Source organism: Cydia fagiglandana, chromosome 11 (genome assembly GCF_963556715.1).
Source record: "Cydia fagiglandana chromosome 11, ilCydFagi1.1, whole genome shotgun sequence".
Classification (NCBI taxonomy): Eukaryota; Metazoa; Arthropoda; class Insecta; order Lepidoptera; family Tortricidae; genus Cydia; species Cydia fagiglandana.
In genome coordinates, this window is record NC_085942.1 from 17,174,239 (window position 1) to 17,198,812 (window position 24,574).

The 24,574-nt window shown below is 37.2% G+C and overlaps 1 protein-coding gene across 1 annotated transcript in view; it reads right to left on the reverse strand.

Annotated features, from left to right (window-relative positions):
- Nucleotides 1-24,574, reverse strand: part of LOC134669077 (TBC1 domain family member 12-like) — a 64,372-nt gene that overhangs the window by 23,612 nt on the left and 16,186 nt on the right. The window contains exon 2 of the mRNA XM_063526600.1: nucleotides 3,166-3,399. Coding sequence (XP_063382670.1) covers nucleotides 3,166-3,399 — 234 coding nt within the window. The remainder of the gene's footprint in view (nucleotides 1-3,165; nucleotides 3,400-24,574) is intronic.

A 24,574-nucleotide genomic window follows, 5' to 3' on the forward strand; every position in this document is an offset into this window, starting at 1 on the left:
TTGAATAATGTCTTGGTTTTGTGTTCTTCAAAACGTACACTACAACATAACTAAGAACGGTTAGGAAAATAATAACTTAAAATTCCCCGTGACAAGTAATGATGAAAATACTGATAGAAATACTGATAAGTGTGTGGGGAGATTTAAGAATGTCATAACGTGACTGGACCAAACGCTGGAGGGTCATGAAATTTCATGTCATTGCTAATGATAGTGTCGGGGCCGTAGTCGCAATTCTTAACCGATTCTCGTGAAATTTTGTAACCGAATTCTATGAACCAATAAAAATTTTTTGTCGAGCCATATTTTGAAAATTTTTCAAAATGGAAAAGTCGTGATAGCTTTCGCTTATACAAATAGTCGTATCGGTATCATAATAAAGTATTCTTTTTGAGACATGTTTACAGATTAAATGTCAAAAAAAATTCAGAAAATTTATTTCGCTGGTTTTGGAGATATTCAGATATTTAGTTTTGTATGTCCGGATGTTCTCCTCTACAGGTCGCAATTCTTAACTGATTCTCGTGAAATTTTGTAACTAAATTCTATGACTCAATAAAATTTTTTTGGCGAGACGGTTTTTGGAAATTTTTCAAAATGGAAGAGTTGTGATAGCTCGCGCTTAAACAAATAGTCGTATCGGTATCATAAGAGTGTATTCTTTTTAAGACATGTTCACAGATTAAATGGTCAAAAATTCAGAAATTTTATTTCGCTGGTTTTGGAGGTATTAAGATATTTAGTTTTTACTTGAGAATATTTCGTCACCTCATGTAAGAACTATCATGGTGTATTTTGCAAACGTTCGCTTTTTTGTTTGCACGGAAGGTCTGGGTTCGATCCCCGGTAATTATATGCTGGGATATAACTTCTTGTATTTTTTTACACTTAAATTTCATATCAATTGTTGTTTTTATTTTATTTTTTGCTTAATTTACTCAGTTTTAAGCTCTGCTCGCGAGGTCTACAGCTCACAGAGCCACTAGTATTAGTATGCATTTATATTGCGTACTATCCCAGAAAAGGTGTTACGAAAAGTTATTCAACAAAATTTCATCAGACAATGGCTGTCGCTCGAAACAAAGTTATTTAGTAGATAAGTAAATATAATTGCGAATGTCATACCCAGAGTCACTGATTCCTTAAACTTTCAGATTACTTAGGATATAATTTTTGTTTGCCATTTTACTGGCCAATATATTTTATCTAAACTCGATCTAAACGTTGCGAAAAGTTTACCAACCAAAAAAGTACCTTCTGTAATAAGGTCGCGTATAAAAACTCAAAAATGTGTCAAATTCTGAACCAATGAAATGTATTTTAATTTATTAAGGTAAATTGCCTACACTGTTTTGGTTACCAGGTGGTTTAGTTTTCCTCGAAAATTACAGCGATAGCCTGTTAGCCTACTTTCGTAGTTTCGTAGGTACCACTTTGATATGACCTGTTCCCCTGAAATGTTTAACTACCTAGTTGTTAAGTTGTCTATCGTGACCTGACCTCAAACTGTCAAATGAACTACATATTTGTTAGGTTGTCGTCCTGTGCTTATTCAATCGTTCATGGAATGTCTGTCATCGTTACCCAATTACTTTTTATTTCTCGGGCATTGACCTTTGAGCCCTGATTTAGATTTAGATTTAAACTGTCCACTATTTGAGACAATCCTGAAGAAATTACTTTAAATTAGTACTTTAGTATTTTAACAGTAAAACGTTTTCAAAGGTTAAAAAAATGTTCGAGTTATATCGGCTCGCAACTCGCAAGACAGTGTCTGAATAAAATAAAAGACATTTCTCCCTTATAAATTTTTTCGTGGAATAACCCCTTTCATAGGCGTTTGATGCAACGTTAATTTTAATTCTCGACAGATTACGAGTACGTACTTAATTTTGAAATGAAACTAGACTTATGAAATCTGTCGTTTGATTTCCTTGTTGTTGTGTTGTTGTCTTGTTGTTGTGTTGACAGCGAAAAGCAAGATTATATTTCATGCAACATTAATTTTTAAACGAAAAAAGAAAATCATGAAGGACATCGGAAAAACACCTTCTGTTCTGTACCAATTTAATAGTTTGTCCGTAACATTCGCAAAACCCAATGTTAACTTAAACAAACCGGGCAAGTGCGAGTCGGACTCGCGCACGAAGGGTTCCGTACCATAATGCAAAAAAAGGCAAAAAAAACGGTCACCCATCCAAGTACTGACCCCGCCCGACGTTGCTTAACTTCGGTCAAAAATCACGTTTGTTGTATGGGAGCCCCACTTAAATCTTTATTTTATTCTGTTTTTAGTATTTGTTGTTATAGCGGCAACAGAAATACATCATCCGTGAAAATTTCAACTGTCTAGCTATCACGGTTCGTGAGATACAGCCTGGTGACAGATGGACGGACGGACGGACGGATGGACGGACGGACGGACGGACGGACGGACAGCAGAGTCTTAGTAATAGGGTCCCGTTTTACCCTTTGGGTACGGAACCCTAAAAACAACACTCTGGGGAAATTCCTGCTTTACCGAACCACTTAAAGCTGGCGCCTATTCTATTTATGTTGTATAGGTATGTAGCCAATGAAGAGAGTTCAATGCCAGTAGCACAAACACTCGGGCCAATTAAATCACAAGTGGATAAACCTTAAGATAAGAGCAAACAAGATAGCCCTCTGTCCTGTTTATGTTTGCTTAATTCAAATAAACACTTCAAATCATGTGTTTAGTAATACATATAATTCTCCTTGTGTGTTTTCTCAGTAACCCAGTCATCCTATTATTAGAACAGAGACCATACAGATTTCTTTAAGGAATTTTTCCCGAAGAAGCACCATGGCAAATAAGTTTTTGGCAAAAATTTCATTTTTGGTACAAGCTTTTATCGCTGACTGTACTTTTCTTTCCACAGGCAACTAATACTCATCGAGACAATTCTAAAAACCCCAAACACAATTAGGTTTCGTTGTTGTATCACAGAGATCCTATGGCCACCTCCGGTCTCCATCATCAGATCAGCTCCATGACTCCATAATATTGCATTGTCACCCGACTTACGTATGTAGCAAAATTTCAGCTCAATCGGAAACTGGGAAGTGGATCAAATTTAACTTGCAAGTTTTGATTACAGACAACGGTCAGGTGAAACTAAATAAAAGCTTGTAAAGACTGACCTGTCATGCTGTATAAGGGCTATAGAGCTAGCCACGAGGTCCTCAAACTGCTTGTCGCTGGCCGAGCTCCCCTGCCGGCGATGATGGTGCGGGGTGGCGGGCGCGGGCGGCGCTGGTGCTGGCTCCCGCTGCAGGTTACCGCTGGAGCGGCTGCCGAAGAGACGCCAGCTTGGGGTAGATGTTGGGGAGGTACTGGTTTTGGAGGATGAGCTGCTCTTCCATGGGAATACGCCTCTGTAACAATAGAGATGGGTTGAAGGTTAATATATAGATGAAGTAAAGGAGAAACTGATTCTGGAACTTCGTGTTAATAGTAATGCTAATACTTCTGAAGATAGATGGAATAACCGCACTTAAGTAACCTTCCCGTCTTAAAACCGTACGAAGCTGTTAGCGATTGTAAAATATAGTTAACTATTTTCCGTAAACGGGACAATGGTGTCCCGGACAATTGGAACGCATGCATAGAGCATGAGCGTTGATGTTGTATTATGATTCTTCAGATTCTTACTAACAATTTTATAAAGAACAGATTCAAATAAGAGCACTCAATTTAAAGGTCTAATCGCAAAAACGTTGATCAATTTAGCTGGCGCAACTAAAATGCAAAGGTTAATAAAAGGTCAAGAAACAAAGTGTTTACAACATCGTAAAGTATAATACCTTCTTATTATTTCGATATTATATTTAAGTCTTATCGTAATTTAATATTTAATAAGCGAGTACAGTAATGCCTCTGATTCGTGTACCGTATTATTGGTTACAATATCGGCTTATATGCGTATTGTTTTGTCCGAGAGTCAAGTTGATAATGGGCTGTTGATTGCAAGTACATTTAACTGTCTAGTGGCTAGGCACTGATTATGATATTTATAACCGTCCAACCAAAAGCAGCCAATAGCCCTCACGGTTGTTAATGTCTTTAGAACGTATGAATAAACGATGTCAATCTGATAAATGATATCCCATCCCACTTGTAACATTTCTATACACCGAGCTCATGCATTATCGTGCTGAGAAATTTCTAAAGGGAGTGTGTACGACTCTACACGCGCCGAACGTGGAAAGTAACCACTGTAAGCAGTGCTTTCCTATTAGTCAAAAAATTCGGGATAGCATGGATTCGGGGTAGGTCTTAAAAGTAGCTTGTCGCGCAAACATCTTTTATTGTGTATTGTGTAGGTACAGTGACCTCCTAGATTCCATTGCAAAACCTGCGAGTTTCTGAGAAAGTTTAACAACACCTGTTGTCTAGCATAAAATTTGCGAAGGTAATTGACCGTAGCGTTCTCACAGAGCGACAGAACGCTAATAATGGGCTAATAGAGCTCGCACGACGGATATCGAGGGCTGAAGAGGTCACGAACGATCGAGAACATGCTTGTCCGCATTTCAAAGGAAAGTTTTTTAAGAAATGCCTGTTAGGGAATTCTGAAGTCAAATCCAGGCCAATCTCATTCTGGCAGATATGAACATAAGGAGCTATCCCATGATGGAGTGTAAACCAGGACAACGTAAGTTCTTGCTTTAGACGAAAGAGGAGGAGGGCTGTCCGAAAACAACATTTAGATTTACAGAGATAGCACATTTAAATTCTTGTAACTGATAGTTTTATTGCGAGGAATTTTTCAAAGTAATTTCTATAAAGTTTTCCGCGATCCTGCAAGAAATATTCCAACCAAACACGCGAATACTGCACTTATTAAGACACTAAATGATCCTTCGAAACAGTTATACAACTTATACAATTTCTCTACTGGTGAATCGTAATTCCAGCTTTAGTGTAATCGTTCGAAATGTACTAAAACCAGACAGTCTGTTGTGCCAAATACTTGGTACAATGTGTATAGCTAATGATCCATCGTCAATGCAACCCATTGACACACTAACAGTCGTAACTAAAACATTAATCACACGGAAGTGGAACGCCGATGTTTTCTTTTTAAACGACTTATTGTTGCGTGTTGTGTACACAAAGTTATTTGATGCGCGAGTGATACTAGTATTATTTATTATTGTTTCGTAAGATACTAGTACATTACCCATACAGCTGGGGCAAAATAAACAATCCAATGGGGTAAAGCGAAATCAATAGTATGACGGGATATGTGCAAAAGATCTCTCATCTGTTATCTCTGATCTCTCAAAAGTCAACTTTAGGCACACAGTATGCTCGTCTTTTAAATAAGAAAGCCTCAGATCACATGTAAATCGACATACATGTGATCTGAGATATTTTTAACTTTACTGCCCTAGAGATACTATTCAAGTATTCAAGTACAGGTAACGTTGGTAGACATTAGTGTAACCTCAACTCTACCAATAACAATACAAGACTTGAAACTGTTACTGAGACTTTATTGGGACAAAAAATACAAACTAAACAATAATACAATACAAAACACTTTACGATACGTACGTCATTCGTAATAATATAATACCACATTTCAATGCGAACAAACAAGGCTGAGTAAACAAAATCGACACAAAAAGACTATGAATGGAGTTCGACAGTCGACACTGATGGAAACGTGACAATTTCATCAGGCAATTACTTAATTCATGTAGATTATCAGCCAATAATGTCAGATAATTGCAATCAGTTTATTCACAAGCCTTATCAGATGGACTAGTAATAATTCTATTAATTCCGATTCCTTTAACTACTTACTCAATCATCCTGGTTTTGTACCACTTTTGTAATAAAATGACAGACAGGTTGTATGAATTGCTACCACTTGACTGAACTGTCATTTTATCGGGTATAAAACAAGCTTAAGTTGTTATCCAACATGAGGTCAAGTTTATAATAGGAAGAAACTCACAAACGAGATAAGTAGTTACAGTGTGTGTTTAATAAATAAACAGAACTTTACTCTCTTGACATCACTCAAATTGTTCATGAAAGATAATATTGCGAACTTGGCACAGACGTGCTTGTTACGCACAAAGTGTTTCCTTCATGCACAAAAACTACATACATAAGATCCACAGTGGTCATTTTATCGTTGCTCCTTTAAATGCACTTTGAATTGACAAAATATAACACTTGTTTTTAGCAACTGATACCCAACGCTCGCTAGCTTAAGTAACGTGACACATAGGACTTCGGATCACAGTTTATTACATTTCACCATTTCTTGGTACTTCTTACACTTGTTTACCTTTTTTATTGAAACTCGAATGCTGACACGGCTTCAGTAATTGCTTTTCTGTGTAATCGGTGTCGCACTCTCGAAGAGAATGTCAGAACACAGCCGGACATCACCCAGACCGTGTGTGGGAGTGCGCCTGATAATTTGCCATGGACTGTACTTAAATTCGTATTATAACTGTAGAGTAATAACAGTACCGAGAAATAAGGGAACATGGAGTTTGTAAACGATTATGCTGACGAAACATGCTGGCAGGTGGAAAAGTAACGTTACAAATTACCTACTTTAACTTTATACGGATGATAAGCAATTGTTGTTTTAAGCATTTTAAGCAATTAACCTTGTCATTTTGAATTGGAAATTGCACATAGGTGAAAACTATAAAGAGTTTACAGTGTAATATATCTAAAACTTCGCACGGGTTAACAAATTACACACCTAAACCTTCCTCAAGAATCAATCTATTGATAGGTGAAAACCGCATGAAAATCCGTTCAGTAGCTTTGTAGTTTATTGTGAAAAAACAAACATACAAACAGACAGCCGCGGTGGGGGACTTTGTTTTATAAGGTGCAGTGGTGCTTGTTCGACTCTTCTACTACTACTACACATCATAGGATGAAAATGTTAATTCTACGACATGTTAAATAAAACTGTCTGTCTCCATTTGATTACAGATACATCTAATTTTCGCAGTAAATAATAACAGCCTTTCAGTCACGTCTTTAACTGTGTCATAAAGGTCAAGAGCCTGACCTTACGCCGCTGCGTATTCATCAATCAACTTAGTACTTAACTAACTTAACCGTGTTTCCGAGGTTCATAGCTGCTAAGTAAAGGCTACCGTCCACACAGTTAATTTATAATTCGTAAACCTTATTGCATAAGAGATAAGGTCCACCGATTTTAAATGTTGCTTTTACGACGTCATTAGTGTCGAAAAGCTACAGAGCGGCTACCGCGAAAACCGAAATTCGCAAATTGCGGGGATCTTTCTCTTTTACTCCAATGAAGGCGTAATTAGAGTGATAGAGAAAAATCCCCGCAATTTGCGAACTTCGATTTTCGCGGTTATAGCCCAGAGCTCATTACCTGTGGCAGGGCGCGAACTCGACCCCTATTTGCCACCTCCGCACTTGTATTCAATTATGCCTCCACCCTCAACAAGTGAAATCTTTGTTGCTTGACCTATGAGCTTTCCTGAAATTTGTAGTTTTATTGTTCTTTAGAGAGCCTTAAATGAACTAAGTGTACCTATTTTGGACGGATAGACTATATGTTTATTCAATTCTTCGATTACACGTCACCCTTGTTAACCAGTACCTACCTTTTGAAAGGTTAAAATATTTGTTCACTACACGAATCGACGTTATATTAGATTTTTCGAGATCCTGACCTACGGTGTAGTCGCCGTGCCTAGTCCAGTCCATTTACAGTGTAAGTACCTATTCGATATTTGATATTTTCTTAAGTATTTTCTACCGTTTAATAGACTTGCCAAATGTTTTTGCTCAATCAGTATGATATATTTAGAGCCACAAAACGCGCAATAACCCGCGTGTCAGTAATCAATATTTAATATTCGGAACACTCGATGGACCATAAAAAATCGGGCGATTAGCTCCACGCATCTATTAGGCCCCCCCCACATCTGGCGTCTTTCGAGCGTCGGTGTCTACAATTCTATGGCCGACGTCGACGCAACGTCGACGCAGCGTCGACGCAACTGCGCAGCGACGTCATTTCCCATAACGCTGGACCGACGCCGACAGACGCCGACGCTCGAAAGACGCCAGATGTGGGGGGGCCCTTACAGTCAAATTAACATATGACCTTCGCGTATTTGCGCATGGAACGAGCAAAGGAAATCAGTCCATATCGTCTGTAATGTGGGATGTACGTTATTTGAAATTAGTATGCAAGTTATATACGAAATATACATAGGACACGCACATAGCATAAATAATGCTTGAAATCAGTGCATAATTTAATCAATAACTCAATTTTGTAGAGTTGGATCAAGATAACTAAGGAGTTTGCAATGGACAAAGTATGGTAAGTGTCAATGTCAACATTTATGTCGAGGTTTACAAATTTTATAATGACACCTCATCACATTCATCTATTCAAATCGGTCTAAAATTAGATTAGACGGACTCTACCAAGGTAATAAGAGAAATCTACTCTCGAATGACATTACATTTGTCGTATTATGTATACCTATCATAGTTTTTATTAAAATCTATTGGAGAAGAACTATCATAACTGAACAGTATAACACTCCTATCTTGTGTCTTAGAAGAAACAATAGCAAGGTAATGTTCATTAAGGTAATCAGACGTCATCTCGGAAGTTACCTAACCAATTAATTACTTTCACTGTAGCTGAGACACAAAACAATTAACCGCTCCAACCTCTCTTTTGTCTATAATATTCTTCGTTTTGTAAATTCCTATGAAACAACAAATGAGGAGTATCTTTTCAAAAGGGCTTATTTCTCTATGAAAACCATACAAAAATAAGCTCTAACTATTGAAAAGACATTCCTCAAATAGCTTTCAAATCGAGAAGTTAAACTCGTGTTACGCTTTCAAAATAAACTAATAGTATCTTCATCGGTGTGACGAATTATGAATAGTACACAAAAACCAAACAAAAAAGCTGCACGTAGAAAGAGTACACGGAGTACAAAACATTGCATAACGTAGTCGGCGTTTCATTCAATTGCGAGTGTGAAAATCTGGTGGGGAGCCGTGCCGGGGCGTGCTAGGTACGCTGAGCGGCGCCGGCGCAGACAGACAGTGTTTACCTGTAACCCTTCTAATATTGCTTGAGAACTGTGGGTCTGACGTTAGTCGCGGTTATTACCTACTTTGTCTCCAAACAGATTGGAAACAACACCTAAAAGAAAATGTTAAGAGTGGCCCTGAGAACCAGAACCCATTGTTTTGTTTTTGAATTTGGAACCCTTGGTTCCACAATAAAAGTCCAAATGGTGGAAAGATGCGCCACAGAAAGCTAGGGGCTCATTTAGACGATGCGAGAACTCGCATGCGAGTTTCATTACATTGCGGTTTTTTATCGGTCGGTTGAATTGGACGTAACCAACAGTCCGCAATGTAACTGAAATCGCATGCGAGTTCGCGCGCCGTCTAAATCAGCCCTAAAAGTTTAGTTTTATGTTCAATACCGTATGCAGATCAACCGTCTAGTCAAACAAGTAAATATCATCACTGCCGTAGTAGGGCTTTTCTCTACTTATCGTCAGATTTACTTAATATCTTTTACCTTTTTCATGAACGTTATCGTACGTTGACAAATGTTATAAATGGAAGCACCAATCACCAACTTCCTTGATCGCATCTTATGCTTCCTTATTGCCAACATGCGTAAAGCCGGCGTGTTACTAAATTTAAATAAACTCAATTTAATAAACTCGTTTCTAACTAAGAAAACTATGGCATTTTAGGTTAACAATTTAGTACAACTTGTAGAGCATAAAGTAGGTATGGTAAGTCAGGTAGGTAAAAACTAAAATGCAAAACATTTTATCTCAAAACGCTCTTGACGTTAGTATAAATTAATCTTAGCGGGTCCTGGTACCGGCTGGCACGGCACGAAATGTACAGACTCTTTATTGGTACAGCAAATACATGCACTGTTGGTAGTGTACTAACACAGCTAGCCAATAATAATGTATAGTTTGCCTTCAGTATCCTTATACAATGGTTGTACCGCTATCAACTACAAAGGCAGAGTAAATGGCATCACTGTGTTTTATAATTAATGGAGTCGTTTAGATGCTTCTGCGACTTTGGAGCAGGCATTAGAACAGGTTTAGATTCTGGTAGTTGATTGACATGAAACAAAAGCGTGCTGTGGATTATTGAAGTAAAGTAGCTACGAAAAAATATCAAGAATGCCAATAGAAATACGCGCAACTATGAGGATTCAACATCGCACTTCTACCCTACCTGGCGTATCTCAAGTAGATTTCTAAGCCTAAATGTCGCCTCTTAATACTAGTTTCTACGAGAACGAATGATGGACCCGCGGCAACTAATTAGGTGCATTCGTGCTTAAACAAATGAACAACCACGACCATCACTCCTGGTGCACAATACTAAGTCACGTATACACCATACAGACAAAGGCTAAATAAATCACAACACAACATAATTACTAACTAATGTATTCGTTCGGCTGACCGTTGTTTGAGCAGGCATTAGAACTGGTTTGCGTTACGTAGTTAAGTGACGTAAACTTGGTTATCAGTAGCGCAAACAGAGAGTCAAGAACAGCTGTTTGAGCCACGACTTCATTGTTCTACGCTACCAACAACGCTTCAGACCTACAGCTTGGCAAAAAAGAGTAGAAATTAAAAAGTGACAACACTGTAATGTCGTCCCTTTCAATCCAACAAATATAAGAAAACGGAACAACACTACAGTGTTGCCACTTTTTAATTTCTACTCTTTTTTTGCCAAGCTGTAAAACTACCTAAACTACAAAACAAATGTGGCTAAAGAAGAGCCACTGTATTTTAGTGGGACAAGAACCCTTTTATGGATAAACTAGTCTTTGTATTTTAATTTATATAAAATGATAATATAACCTATCTAATTATGTATGCAATAAAATGCATTTTTTTAAACTTAACTTATGTACACTCATGAAAATATGTTACTTTTCACAAGTTTAACGGGATTCACCTGTGAAACCATATAACCGCCGATTGTAATGAAATTGCATTATTTTATTCGAATCGAATCTGTATATCGAAATAGAAATACATCAAGCGAAGCACATACAATAAAAATTAAGATTTCCCATTTGTGTTTACTCAAGACTGGTTTTATTTTGTGTCCCTCAAAACAAGCAAAATGATATCCATAAGTATTACAAAAATTCCACAGGAATGTTACAAAATGAACAGTTAATACCAGTTCCAACTCTCTTAACATACAACGGCAACACGTCGAATAGATACCCATGGACTTATGGCGGGTGCGTATCGATGGCTATAAACATTTTTATTATAATATCAGTTGCAATAACGCTTATTTAGTATAATTATTAAATGATATAACAACACTTAATATATTTTCATATGACATAAATTATCATTTCATATAAAGATTAATTGATCTAATAACATTTAGCATAACATTCTTCGAGTATAATGCATATTTTCTATAATGAATTTATGATATAAAGTTATTTCATCTAAAGTAGAATTGTTGATATAATGTATTAGATATATAATTCCACATTTACTATTACACACTACAAAAAACGACTATTTTTACATATAACGAACTGCTATTTATAACTAGGTAGGTAAGGTTAAGAACTGCGACCCTTACACAAAACCAACCGCTACCAGAATACTAGGTTAGGTTAGGTTAAGAACTGCGACCCCTACACAAAACCAACCGCTACCAGAATACTAGGTTAGGTTAGGTTAAGAACTGCGACCCCTACACAAAACCAACCGCTACCAGAATACTAGGTTAGGTTAGGTTAAGAACTGCGACCCCTACACAAAACCAACCGCTACCAGAATACTAGGTTAGGTTAGGTTAAGAACTGCGACCCCTACATAAAACCAACCGCTACCAGAAAAGTAGGTTAGGTTAGGTTAGAATTGCGCCCATTACACAAAACAAACCACTACCTAATCTGCGTTAAACATTTACATATGTCGTCATAAAAATACCTTTACTATAATATTATACCGAATAATGCTTATATAATAATACTTGTATAATAAATGAGCATTATATCACACGATCTTTATAATAAATGAGTGTTATATCAAAAGATAATTATACAACATGATATGAAAGATTTTAATAATATACCAAATGTATATTATACAAAATGAGTTATTATATTTTCTGAAATTATATTAAATGTTGTTATATCTACAGAAAATATATTAATTATTTTTATATCGATCATTACACACCCACTTATGGCATGTGGTTGATGTAGTATACCTACACCTACGCAAGGTCGTAGGTCGCGGCAGAAATATGATGTGTCACACCTACATTCTTGATAATGCAATAACTTGATTGGCTTTACAATGGACCCCAGGGGCAAATATTTCTGTAAACATTATGGATGTTGTTTATATTTTCTCTAGCAGATAAGCAACATGTTGTTGTTCTGAATCCTCATTTTATGCGGCACGTAGACACGACAAACCTTTATGAGGTCGTAGGTCACGCCAGAAATGTGGAGTCTCATGCCAGTCATGCCGACATTATTCGAGAGACATTCTTTACTTGTTACAAGCGGCAAAGGACTACAATGGGTAATATGTAAAATAGCGTCGAGTTAAATATAAAGTTATCTTGGACAACGTATATTATATATTGTACCTCTTAGAAGGCTAACCAATGGAATAAGGTAATTTATGAATTCGTAGAGAGTGACTGTGTAAAGTAATCCAGTATCCCGGTCCAGTGACCGATATAAGACCAGCTATCCGCAGGCTGCATTCAATTACCTTTTTAAATCCGCATATTTTGGCATACAATAAAATTATGTAAGCCTATAAGGAACGCAATACTGGGCTTACCTAACTGTTTGAATATTAATCTCGATCGATGCGTATCGATCGACAATGTATTGGAATCGCGCTATTGTCGGCTGTACATTCCATTGTGTACGCGACCTTCTGTGCATTGGTTGTGGTCCGTGTGGGGGCTATACAATAACAGGTTCTGATTATTAGTTTGTAGACCTTATTTCAATGTAATAAAGCTTATTTAGTTGATTATATGCTAAGGAAGACACACTTTGTATATACCTGCTGCTTGGCTTAGAATTAGAATCGTGACCTGTCTTATAAATTGCGTTTTTTCAAGTCTGTATGGCAATCATAACATGCACTACTGCATGTAACATAATTGTTATCTAGATATAATATGCGTAAAATAATAAGTTTATTTTAGTTACAATCAAGCAATACTATATACTATATTGTTTATATATGTAATTAAAATGCACTTTATTGCTACACTTAATATAATAAATAATTAATAATCGCAACTAAGGTAAAATAATAAACTAATTTATCTCCAACCTGGCTAAAGTGCAAGTTAGTAAAACGATTTGGGTATCACTTTTAGACTAAATTGTTTGTAAAATTAAGCGTAACATGGTTTCCTTCGCCAACTGTAGATGCAAGTACCTTCTATATTTAGAACTGCACAACTTTAGTTGTAAATACCTAATTAATTTGAAAACCGATTAGCGCCATTCACTTTACCTAATTTGGGATTGTCATTTTTAAAGTGACCGACATTGATACTTCGAATGCTATTAGAAACAAGTTTAGTTCTGTTTCAACTGAAAGACACCTTATAGTAGGTATGTTGTTATAACATAAAGAAGAATTCCCAAACATACATAGATGTACAAAACATCCATGTGGAATCTTAAAACTTTTAAATGTAGTGCCAGTATCAGTAGTTGTGTGTAAAAATTCCGACTAAGCTGAATGTGGGGAATACCGGGATATATGTACCATTTTTGGTTGAGAAGACCGTCAGGGGGCAAGAAATCTCGTATTTGTTTACGTTCCTACTTCGCTCAGACACAGTCAGAAAGGAAGAGTTTCTTCTGCTCTACCAACCTTCTGTAAGTGGAGCATGTATCCGAACGCAAGAGTTAGAAGCGACGAAAGAGCCTGTCTCTTGTCTTACCGCGGGTCTTCTCTACATTTCCTTATTTTCGAACTACTTTTCAGTTAGAACTCGCAGTAGACTGGAAAGATCTCTTTATATCTACACTCGTATGACATTACCTCTCTCGTAAAACAGGTACAACCTACTACTCAGTCGGCTAAAAACAATTCCCACGCAAAGCGGATTCTTGACAAGGTCCTTCAACTTCCCCTATTCTGTGGCGTCTAAACGCGTATTTTCAACTTAACTTTTTTGCCGACCGACAAAAAGTTAATGACTGTTTTAGCTTCAGCACAAAAACAACAAATATTCTACACGTTCGAACAATTTTTAAGACCCGTCGACATACTGACCGTAGTGACCGTCAGTGGCGGTGTCAAGTGCTATCATTATATTCATAATGATCATACGCGGACGGAAATACTTCATTTTCGAAGGGGTGAATTAGATCTATGGTTTTTATACGGAAAAGCGATGTGTTGCGCGGCGAATCTCGCTACAATTATGAAAACACAACCTGAAAATCACCATACATTCCAAATTAATTCCTTTAAATAGCCAAATACATCCAGAGAGATCACATATTCTAAACGTATTCAAATTTATGGCATAGCATTTAAAATATTTTAACCTGTGTGCATATGGTATAAAATAATAATAATAATAGGCGGCACCCTAGGTTAGGTTTTTTATAATGTGTTTATATGTATTTTTTATTGTTTTGTAAGTGTTTTTATATTTTACTTTTATATTCATATTATAATTAACCTAACTTAAGAAGAAAAATGAATAAAGAGATATAATAATTCAGCCTATATACGTCCCACTGCTGGGCACAGGCCTCCTCTCGAGCGCGAGAGGGCTTTGGACTATAGTCCCCACGCTAGCCCAATGCGGATTGGGGACTTCACATACACCTTTGAACTTCTTCGCAGATGTATGCAGGTTTCCTCACGATGTTTTCCTTCACCGAAAAGCGACTGGTAAATATCAAATGATATTTCGTACATAAGTTCCGAAAAACGCATTGGTACGAGCCGGGGTTTGAACCCGCGACCTCCGGATTGCAAGTCGCACATGGTATGTCGAATGTTAAATTTTAGACACAATAAAGTAAGCGCACTTTATCTATTTGAAATAAGGATTAGAATTACCTACCATTTAAACTGAGCCTTCGATTCGATGGTACGGTTGGGTTGAAAGAACATAATTTATAAAAGATATCGCATTTTGAATCTTCTTGTCCAATTAATGAGGTTGATATTGCGGATTATAATTGAGTTAAAACTTATTTGTCTAGAAGTTTAACAGGCAGGTTGAGTCTGCGAGCTAGCCTATAAAAACAAGTGAATCATAATATTCAAAATGCTGTCTGGCTTCGCTTTCCTGTTTCATTTGACAATGTTGTTGTTCGGCCAAATGCAAATGAGCCACGAAAAACAATGTCTATGTTTCAAACAATCGACGGTTGACGATAGAGTATTCAATGAAAAAAAAACAGCTAGTTTTTAGGGTTCCGTACCCAAAGGGTAAAACGGGACCCTATTAATAAGACTTCGCTGTCCGTCCGTCCGTCCGTCCGTCCGTCCGTCTGTCACCAGGCTGTATCTCACGAACCGTGATAGCTAGACAGTTGAAATTTTCACAGATGATGTATTTCTGTTGCCGCTATAACAACAAATACTAAAAACAGAATAAAATAAAGATTTAAATGGGGCTCCCATACAACAAACGTGATTTTTGACCAAAGTTAAGCAACGTCGGGAGTGGTCAGTAAGTACTTGGATGGGTGACCGTTTCTTTTTTGCTTTTTTTTGTTTTTTTTTTGCATTATGGTACGGAACCCTTCGTGCGCGAGTCCGACTCGCACTTGCCCGGTTTTTTTTATTATTTAATAGGTATACATTCCGAGCAAGTTGATATTGCGCGTGTCTATCTAAATTGAGCTTGTACGTGTTTAGTGTGTTTATTATAGTGTCTGACCGAAGTTTCGATTTCGGTATCGGCGGCTTTCTTCGGTATTAAAATAATGTTTCGGCTGCAGGTTCAGTTTCGGCTATAAACTGCTGGAAAGATTTCTACGACGTTTGGGTATCAGCTGGTTTCAACTTAAAAATACGGTTTTGGTCAGAATGAATACTTCTCGACACTTCACATTAGGGATGCCACGAATATTCGGCAACTACTCGGTATTCGGCCACTTTGCCGAATATTCGGTATTCGGCCGAATGTTGTCTACTATTCGACCGAATACCGAATACCTGTTGCACCTACCTAAAAAGAAAAATTACACAAAAAAATAACCAAAAACTAGGTAGGTATATAATGTATTCTTGGAAAGTTAGTTAAATACCATGGTACGACGTTTTTGAGCATTTGTTGATTACAGAATATTTTGTTTTTATCATGGGTCTGATTTGATTGACTCTAACTACATTAATTGATTCTGTTCAACATAAAAATATATGTTAGCAAACGTTGTGATTTGTTGGCGAACAGTTTTCATAATAATTGTGACTCAAAACGTTCGCATTTCATGCCGAATATTCGATCACCGAATATTCGGTATTCGGCCGAGAGGTGGGGCCGAATATTCGGTATTCGGTATTCGGCCAAATTCGGGGCATCTCTACTTCACATCATTCCGATTTTGGTCGCACTTTTGATATTTGACAGGCAATCTTTTACATTGTAGATCTGTGGTTATATTTTACAAACGAAACAATAAACTCTCTTCGCTTCGCTTGGCCCGAAAACGCGACATAAATAATACATTCTCTCGTTCGCGATTCCATTCGGCAATAAATAATGACAAATGTTCGTATTGTGCCGTTTTATTCAGCTCCGTGGCGAAAAACAACAGAGTGGCTGACTACGGAGATAGAGAATAGAAAATACTAGTCTAGCTTTGGGAAATATTGCGTCATCATCAGCGAAAACAGCAGCAGCAGGCAGGGAAGATCCCGGGTTCGAATCCCGGTAAGGGCATTTATTTGTGTGTTCATCACAAATATTTGGCCCTGAGTTATGGATGTTTTCTATGTGTATGTGTATATTATGTACAACAACACAACACAAGCCTTATCGAGCTTACTGTTGGACTAGCTCGATCTGTGTAAAATTGTCCTGTAATATTTATTTATTTTATTTATCAGAGAGACGCATGAAGAAAGAGAGAGGCTTCTGCTAATAAATACATTATGTAAATAGATACATTTCGTGTAAGTATCTATTACATAGGGGAATACGAAATATGAATGCGGTATCGAATAACTATCACTATCACAGAAATAATAGCCTTTCTATTGTTTAATTCTAAGAAGATAGTTATTAATAGTAAAAATTCGTGCCTCGAATTTGAAAACTGACGTAAATATACAAATCATACTCGATAGCACGGTTTTTTTTTACAGCTCTTATACAATTTAAGACTCTTTGTTTGTAAGTAACAAAACATATATATTTGTTAAATTATTCGCATTGTAAATGCACTCAGTAACTAATAAGTATACACAGCACAGGCTATCCGTCGCACACAGATTGACATTGACTGACATATTTACAACCGGTTTGAGCAGTCTTAGGGAGCATTTCCATGATCTGCCAACCTTCGTGAAGGATTTATGTGGTTGACCGAGGACTAGTCTCGTGCGGAGAGAGAAGAGTCGTGGAATATAAAGGAACGAATGCATTCTATGGTTCTTCTCTTTCCGCACAGACTGTATATAAAAGGGAGTCTTAAAGACCGAAAAACGCCTAAATACCAGTGGCGGAGCGTCAGCGTCCATAGAACTCGATTCCCACCGGCTTGCCCATTTAAAGACATCTGAGAACATTATTCTTTGATGAGCAGAAATTCAAGGAAATAGTAAGCCAAATAAACTTCGGCTTGCCTTACCTAGCAAACATTTTTGACACGCCGCTACTGCTAAATACCTGCCTCATATATAAAGCAGTCGTGTTAATAGATTATAACAGGCTGTTGAGCATTGGGGCTATTCATAAATTACGTCAGTTCAAATTGGTGGGGGGGGGGGGGTCTGGACATCGGATGATGGTAGTATGATGTAGGAGGAAACGGGGTCATTCGAAGCATGATTTTTGGATGATTGTGGTGGGGGGGAAGGGGTGTGTCAAAAATCATCGTTACAACTCTAATAAGAAATAATGCATAAAGAGGGGGCGGAAATGGGGTTGAAGTTGAAACGCAGGAGGCTAATAGATAATAAAATAAAATGATAAAATGACTCTACAGTCCACGTCAAAGATTATGTTTTAAACATAATTTAACGCATTTAATAAGGAGTAAGGTACAAAAGTGTAAACATCTGGGGGCACGGTTAGTACCCCCACCAAGACAAGCAAAGCAAAGCGCAAGGGCACTACCTACCTTTTCTCGACATCTTTGACGTCGACAGTACTTTAAAGCAGCTGTATAGGACAACATAACTTTTCTCATCACGCAAATTGCTAGTTTGAGTACCAACAATAAAACGAATGACTGCGGTTTATGAATTTAATTAGGTCCAATTATAGAGCTGGTATTTTCTATACAGTAGGCAGGTCCATATACTCCGTGCATTCGTATTTGCGTTATTTGACACATGTCACTCACAACAGCAATACAACGTAAAATGTCTTGCACATCGAAATCACAAAGGAAGACAATTGCACTGCGAACGTTTACGTTCTCCGTCTTTTTTTTTAATTTTAGTGTTGGCCGGACACCACCGATAATGAAACGGTAGTCGTCTAAATAAATCGATATGAATTTTTAATTTTTCTTTTAATAAAAATAATGAAAAGGTGGATAATTAAACTGTAAATATGGATATATTTATCGTCACCTAACAGACAACAAATTTGACACAGAAATAACATAAATAAACTTTAAAATAGATCCCTAGTTAGTTTCGATTTTGACGATAGGTGCGACCTACTCGGTCGGTGTATTAAATGCATTTACCTTGCGGGAACCATATAATTCTAGCTTTATTTAAATCTCAAACAAAAATGCATTATACGTCACAATTCGATACCTCAGTCTAGGTGCCATCCAATCGTAATCGCGTGGCTGTGATAATCGATTTGGGTTAGTTACATGTCTATAAACGTCAACCATAATGTGTCAAATAACGCAAATATTAAGAATGCACGGAGTATAGTAATCTATGCGTTCCGAAAAATTTCGAAACTGGTGTCAACGTAAGCAAGTTTGGCAAGAATTCGCAACCTCCGGTCCCTCCGGCGTGGCAACCGTGAGAACCGAGTGTCGCAAGGAAACGTGATCATCGTTTGATCATCACCAACATTGCGGACATACTAATGACAACTTACGGCGCGATTCGGGAAATGAATTAGAGATTAACTAGATACGATATAGTAAAGATATGTGACGTCCCACGGGTAAAGGTACCTATGTTATGGCGATTGGCGCTTACGCTATTAACGACGCTCCAATTTTATTGCGGCGCTATGCGACGTAAACGCCGGCCGCCATAAGGTACCTTGTTCCGTGGAACGTCACATATCTTCACTATTTCATATCTAGTGAATCTCTAACTCATCCCCGAATCGCGGCGCCAGCCAACATAAGGTACCTTTTGTAGTGGAACGTCACATATCTTTGCTATTTCATATCTAGTGAGTCTCTAATTCATTTCCCGAATCGAGCCGTTAGCACATTACCAGGACGCTAGGACACACATAATTTCACTTGCTCTTTCAGTTTTCAGTAAACTTAGAAACTTTCTGAACTTATAAAGTAAAGTTGTTGTTAAAGAGGATTTAATTAAATCAAAATCTGTCCAGCAACTTTGCGGATAGGCATATTAGGTGATCGACATCCCGCCCGTTTCCGGTATTAAAATATCATCAAACATCATTTGTCTTCTATGTAGTCTATCCATTGTATCTTTTGACTGTATAAATAATGTGCAATAATGCCTAAAAATCCTTTCAGAATACTAGTACGAGGGACGTCTGAAAACTTCTAAGCCTAAGATACAAAAACACAATTTTCAAAGGTAAATCACTGTTTATTTTTCGATATAATCTCCTCCCAAATCAATGCACTTTTTACATTTTTTATATAGTGCTTTTAGCCCATTAAAAAAATATTCTTTATTTTGCCCTTCAAAATGCTCCTCTACGGCCGCCTTCATCTCTTCGTCACTAGTAAATCGCTTTCCCCTCAACTCTTTCTTCAAATTATTGAATAGAAAATAGTCGCTAGGGGCTAGGTCGGGGCTGTACGGTGGGTGGTCGATTTCGTCAAAGCCAACTTCCTTCAAAGCACGCCTCGCAACATGAGCGGTGTGGACGGGTGCGTTGTCTTGCAAAAACAAAATTCCTTTCCTTAGTTTACCTCTCCTTTTTTCAACTATTGCTTGTCGTACCTGTCTTACAAGATCTGCATAATAAAGTGCATTTATTGTGGAACCCTTTTCTAAATAATCGATTAAAAGAATACCATCACAGTCCCAAAACACCGTAGCCATTAACTTAGAGGCCGACTTTTGCACTTTAAATTTCTTCGGCGGCCGTTCCCCCTTCTCAATCCACTGCATTGATTCGGACTTACACTCCGGGTCATACTGTCTGATCCATGTTTCATCGACAGTTACTATTCGGGAACAAACTTCGTCTATATTATCTTCGCACAAGTCTAAAAACGCCTGGGAAGTTTCAACACGACGTTCTTTATCGAAGGCAGTAAGCATTTTCGGCACCCAACGAGCACTAACTTTACTCATGTGCAAATGTTCGTGTAAAATTTCTCCGACTCGTTCTTTACTTATACCTAGGACCTCAGCTATTTGCCAAACCTTAATTCTTCTATCTTCCAATACCAACTTTTTGACTTTGGCTACGTTTTCTTCGGTCACTACCGATATTGGCCGCCCTGAGCGGGGGTCGTCTTCGATGGATTCCCGCCCGAGTTTAAATAAGCGACTCCACTTTTTGACTGTGGCATAAGAAGGCCCAGAAGCACCGTAAATAATAGCCATTTCCTCAAAAATACACTGCGGTGATTTTTCACTTTTTGTAAGGAACTTAATTACAGCACGATGCTCAATTTTCGTAATATTCGCTGGTAATTCACACATTATGTAGTTTCTAGTTGAATATCTCGAAACAGAATAATAAAAATCTGACATATTGTTTTCTTAATAATTTATTTTTAAATGGCCTTTCTAGCGGCCAGTATCATAAACACATATACAACCTCGAAATACCTCAGGCTTATAAGTTTTCAGACGTCCCTCGTATGTATTCATTTCATTTCTCAACTTTGTGTAAGAGAAGCATTAGGCTTGTTTTTCGATGCAATGTTTTCGTAAATCCAACAAATCTGCCTTTTTAATTTAGCAAACAACACCCTATAGGTATACAGTGTACATTATGGGAAACAAACCTCGAATTCAGTGTCTAGGAAGACCAGCATTAAACACTGAAATTTAATGAAACTAATGATGCAGATAGCGTTGCTAATTGTTAAATCCAATGTTTGAGGCGCTCATGTTTTTATCAATTTATCCGGTTGCTCAGAAAAAATCTGATGCGAACATAATTAATTATAATGTATAATAATTAATTAATTAATTAATAATTAATTAATTGTAATGTTTATTTATTATAAAAATTAAAAGACACTTTTCTACATTTGCTCTGTCTGATGTCGTATCCGTTTGGCTCGCTTCCGACTTGTTAGTTATGTTATTGCATTGTGAATTTGTGACGAAAATTTGAGTTCAATCAGTTAGGGAAATGGTTCCTGTTGTTACATTGAAAGATTTCAGTTAAATATATAAACAAAATAATTAGTTTTGCGAAGTGAAACCAGATAAAAGTAGGCAAAATAACATTAGCGAGCTTAATGTATTTCAGTCGGTGTCGGTGTAATCAAAGATTATTAGTATTCAACTGAATTCTCTAATTATACACGCCAACTAACTGCGACGGTTTCGTACTAACTATAATTATGTCTATAAAGATTCATTCAGTTAATTACTTTAATGATTAACATGATATTCATCTTCATCTTCAATCATGATCTCTAATGACGCTGCTGCATCTCCAATCTCAATTTTTTTAATTCGTTTTTTATGTTCGCATCAGCTTTTTTCTGAGCAACCGGATAAATTGATAAAAACATGAGCGCCTCAAACGTTGGATTTAACAATTAGCAACGCTATCTGCATCATTAGTTTCATTAAATTTCAGTGTTTAATGCTGGTCTTCCTAGACACTGAATTCGAGGTTTGTTTCCTTTATATTATAATTTATTAAAGGGTCGTTTAATAAATTATAATTGGTAAAAAAAAGTTAATTCAAAAATTAAAAGGACTCGATGCCACTCCTGGCAGTTATTTTCCTCCAGCATCCGATCTCGGATCGGGCAATGTAAAACTAAAAACGCTCTATCGTATAAAAATGGCATTTTAGAATTATTGGAACGTGGAATTATCTTTCAGGCATAAAGGTATTGATCGCGACTGTACTAGTATTAGTCATCCACACTTTTAAGAGCTAATATAAGTGTATATCTTGAACGATCGCCAAATTACACAAACATTTCCAAGATGGACTACAACCGTTTTATAGCTACAATATGGTGCCAGCTGTTCCATCCATTAAATAAATAACCTAATGACGTCACATCGTTAAATGTACAGTCAAGGTCGCGCGACATTTATACAGTACAACGGTTCTTAGCTATTTCTAGTTCTACCTGATCTAGAAAGCCAAGGTGAGGTTAGTATTTAGCATAACATTTAATGATTAGGGAATATTGCTATTACATTAATTTAATTCAATGTTCGTGGGAAAATACAATTTAATTAACTAATTTATTATACAATACGATCGGTGAAAACGATGTAGGTGAAGGTATTTTATTACTGAATATTAAATTCATTCTGGAACATTTGTTTCAAGGTTCATCAACATACTTGTTCACTTTGATTTGTCACACTATATCCCGATGTTATTTTAAAAGGACAGAAACAAATCGAATTTTAAACTATAGGTAATGGAATTAAAAAGGTTTCAAATTCAAAACTACAAACATTACTTTGGGATGATATAGTATTCATTCCCAGACTTGAAATACCATCGGTATCTTCTCTATGCCGTATCGCTCTTGACAGAGCGGTCGTGGTCACGTTGAGGCGTTCGCATCGGTAGTAGAGGCGGACACAGCTCTTCGCACGATCTCCCGCCATCTCTCCCTGTTGGCAGACTGTCTGGCACAGTCACATACGCGGTTTACCATCGGTATAGTGATAATAAAATACTACTAGCACGCAATCTAGCTGTAGTCCTCTTTGACAACCGACCAAGTGGTATTTTCATGCCAGATAACATCACATTTATCAAGGAAATTCATGTTTTCGTTAAAGGAAATTGCCTATAGATCATCAGCGTAACCTTGTATCCGGGACGCGAGGCCGAGACCTATTTTACGCGGCCCCCGCAGCGAATCGGGTCCGAAACATAAATATTTGCGAACCCGTAAGTGTAAGAATAATTATCTCGGGCTAGTGGTTTAAACATTTAAAGCGAACTACACCATGAACAAGTGATGAATTGATTAAAGGGGTCCACTGATTAATACCAGTCCGTCGGACGGTATCGGCCTGTCAGTTGTTCGGAACTGTCAAAATTTGTTCTAACTGACAGGCCGATACCGTCCGGCGAACTGTTAATCAGTGGGCCCCTTAACGTTAAATGGCGCCGATAGCTGTCAAACCATAACAGAAATATCGAACTTTTCTATAAGCAAAATCGAAGTAAGTATTAACAGACGTCTTGGATTAATCGGCCTTGGTGAAGAAGTAACATACAAATGGGCATAAACAAATTAGAACATCAAAAGACAAGTGGAAGTACCTTTTCCTACAGTAGAACAAGCCAAAAAATAAAAGAGTATCTTCCATCTCTACGCTACGATAATTTTCCTGCTATTGTTTAGAAGTTTTATGAGCAATGGAACAATGGAGCACTAATATGAAGAAACATTCATATTCACATTCTATTTATTATTTACTTACCCGGTTTTCGAGCACATTCCACGCAAACTATGGATACACGCGTTGTTAAATCAAAAACACAAATAAGTATAGTATTTGGATACGAGAACAGACCCGAGAACACCTTGTGAACACTACGCTGTAACTGAAAACAGATGTCGATGGGGCGATATTTAAATGGGTTAATATTATTGCTTTTTACATATGTATTTTGTTCATATACTCTAATGCGATTCTGCCCTGCCTAGTACCTAACAAGCAAAACTTAAGGGTACTTTTTTGTATGGTCAAACTGGAAAATTGAAAAAAGATTGCTAAGAGTTAAATCACGTCTACTTAAATAGAGAGTTTTATGAAATTGCTTTTTATTTACGTGAACACCGCCGCTAAATAACCGAAATGCCATATTATTTAAACTAATTTTGCGGCGTAATTGGTATAAAATTTCATTACACAGATTTTATAATGTAATCATGTTCTTACTTCACGTTTATTTAATATCAAAGAGAAAGCATTATAC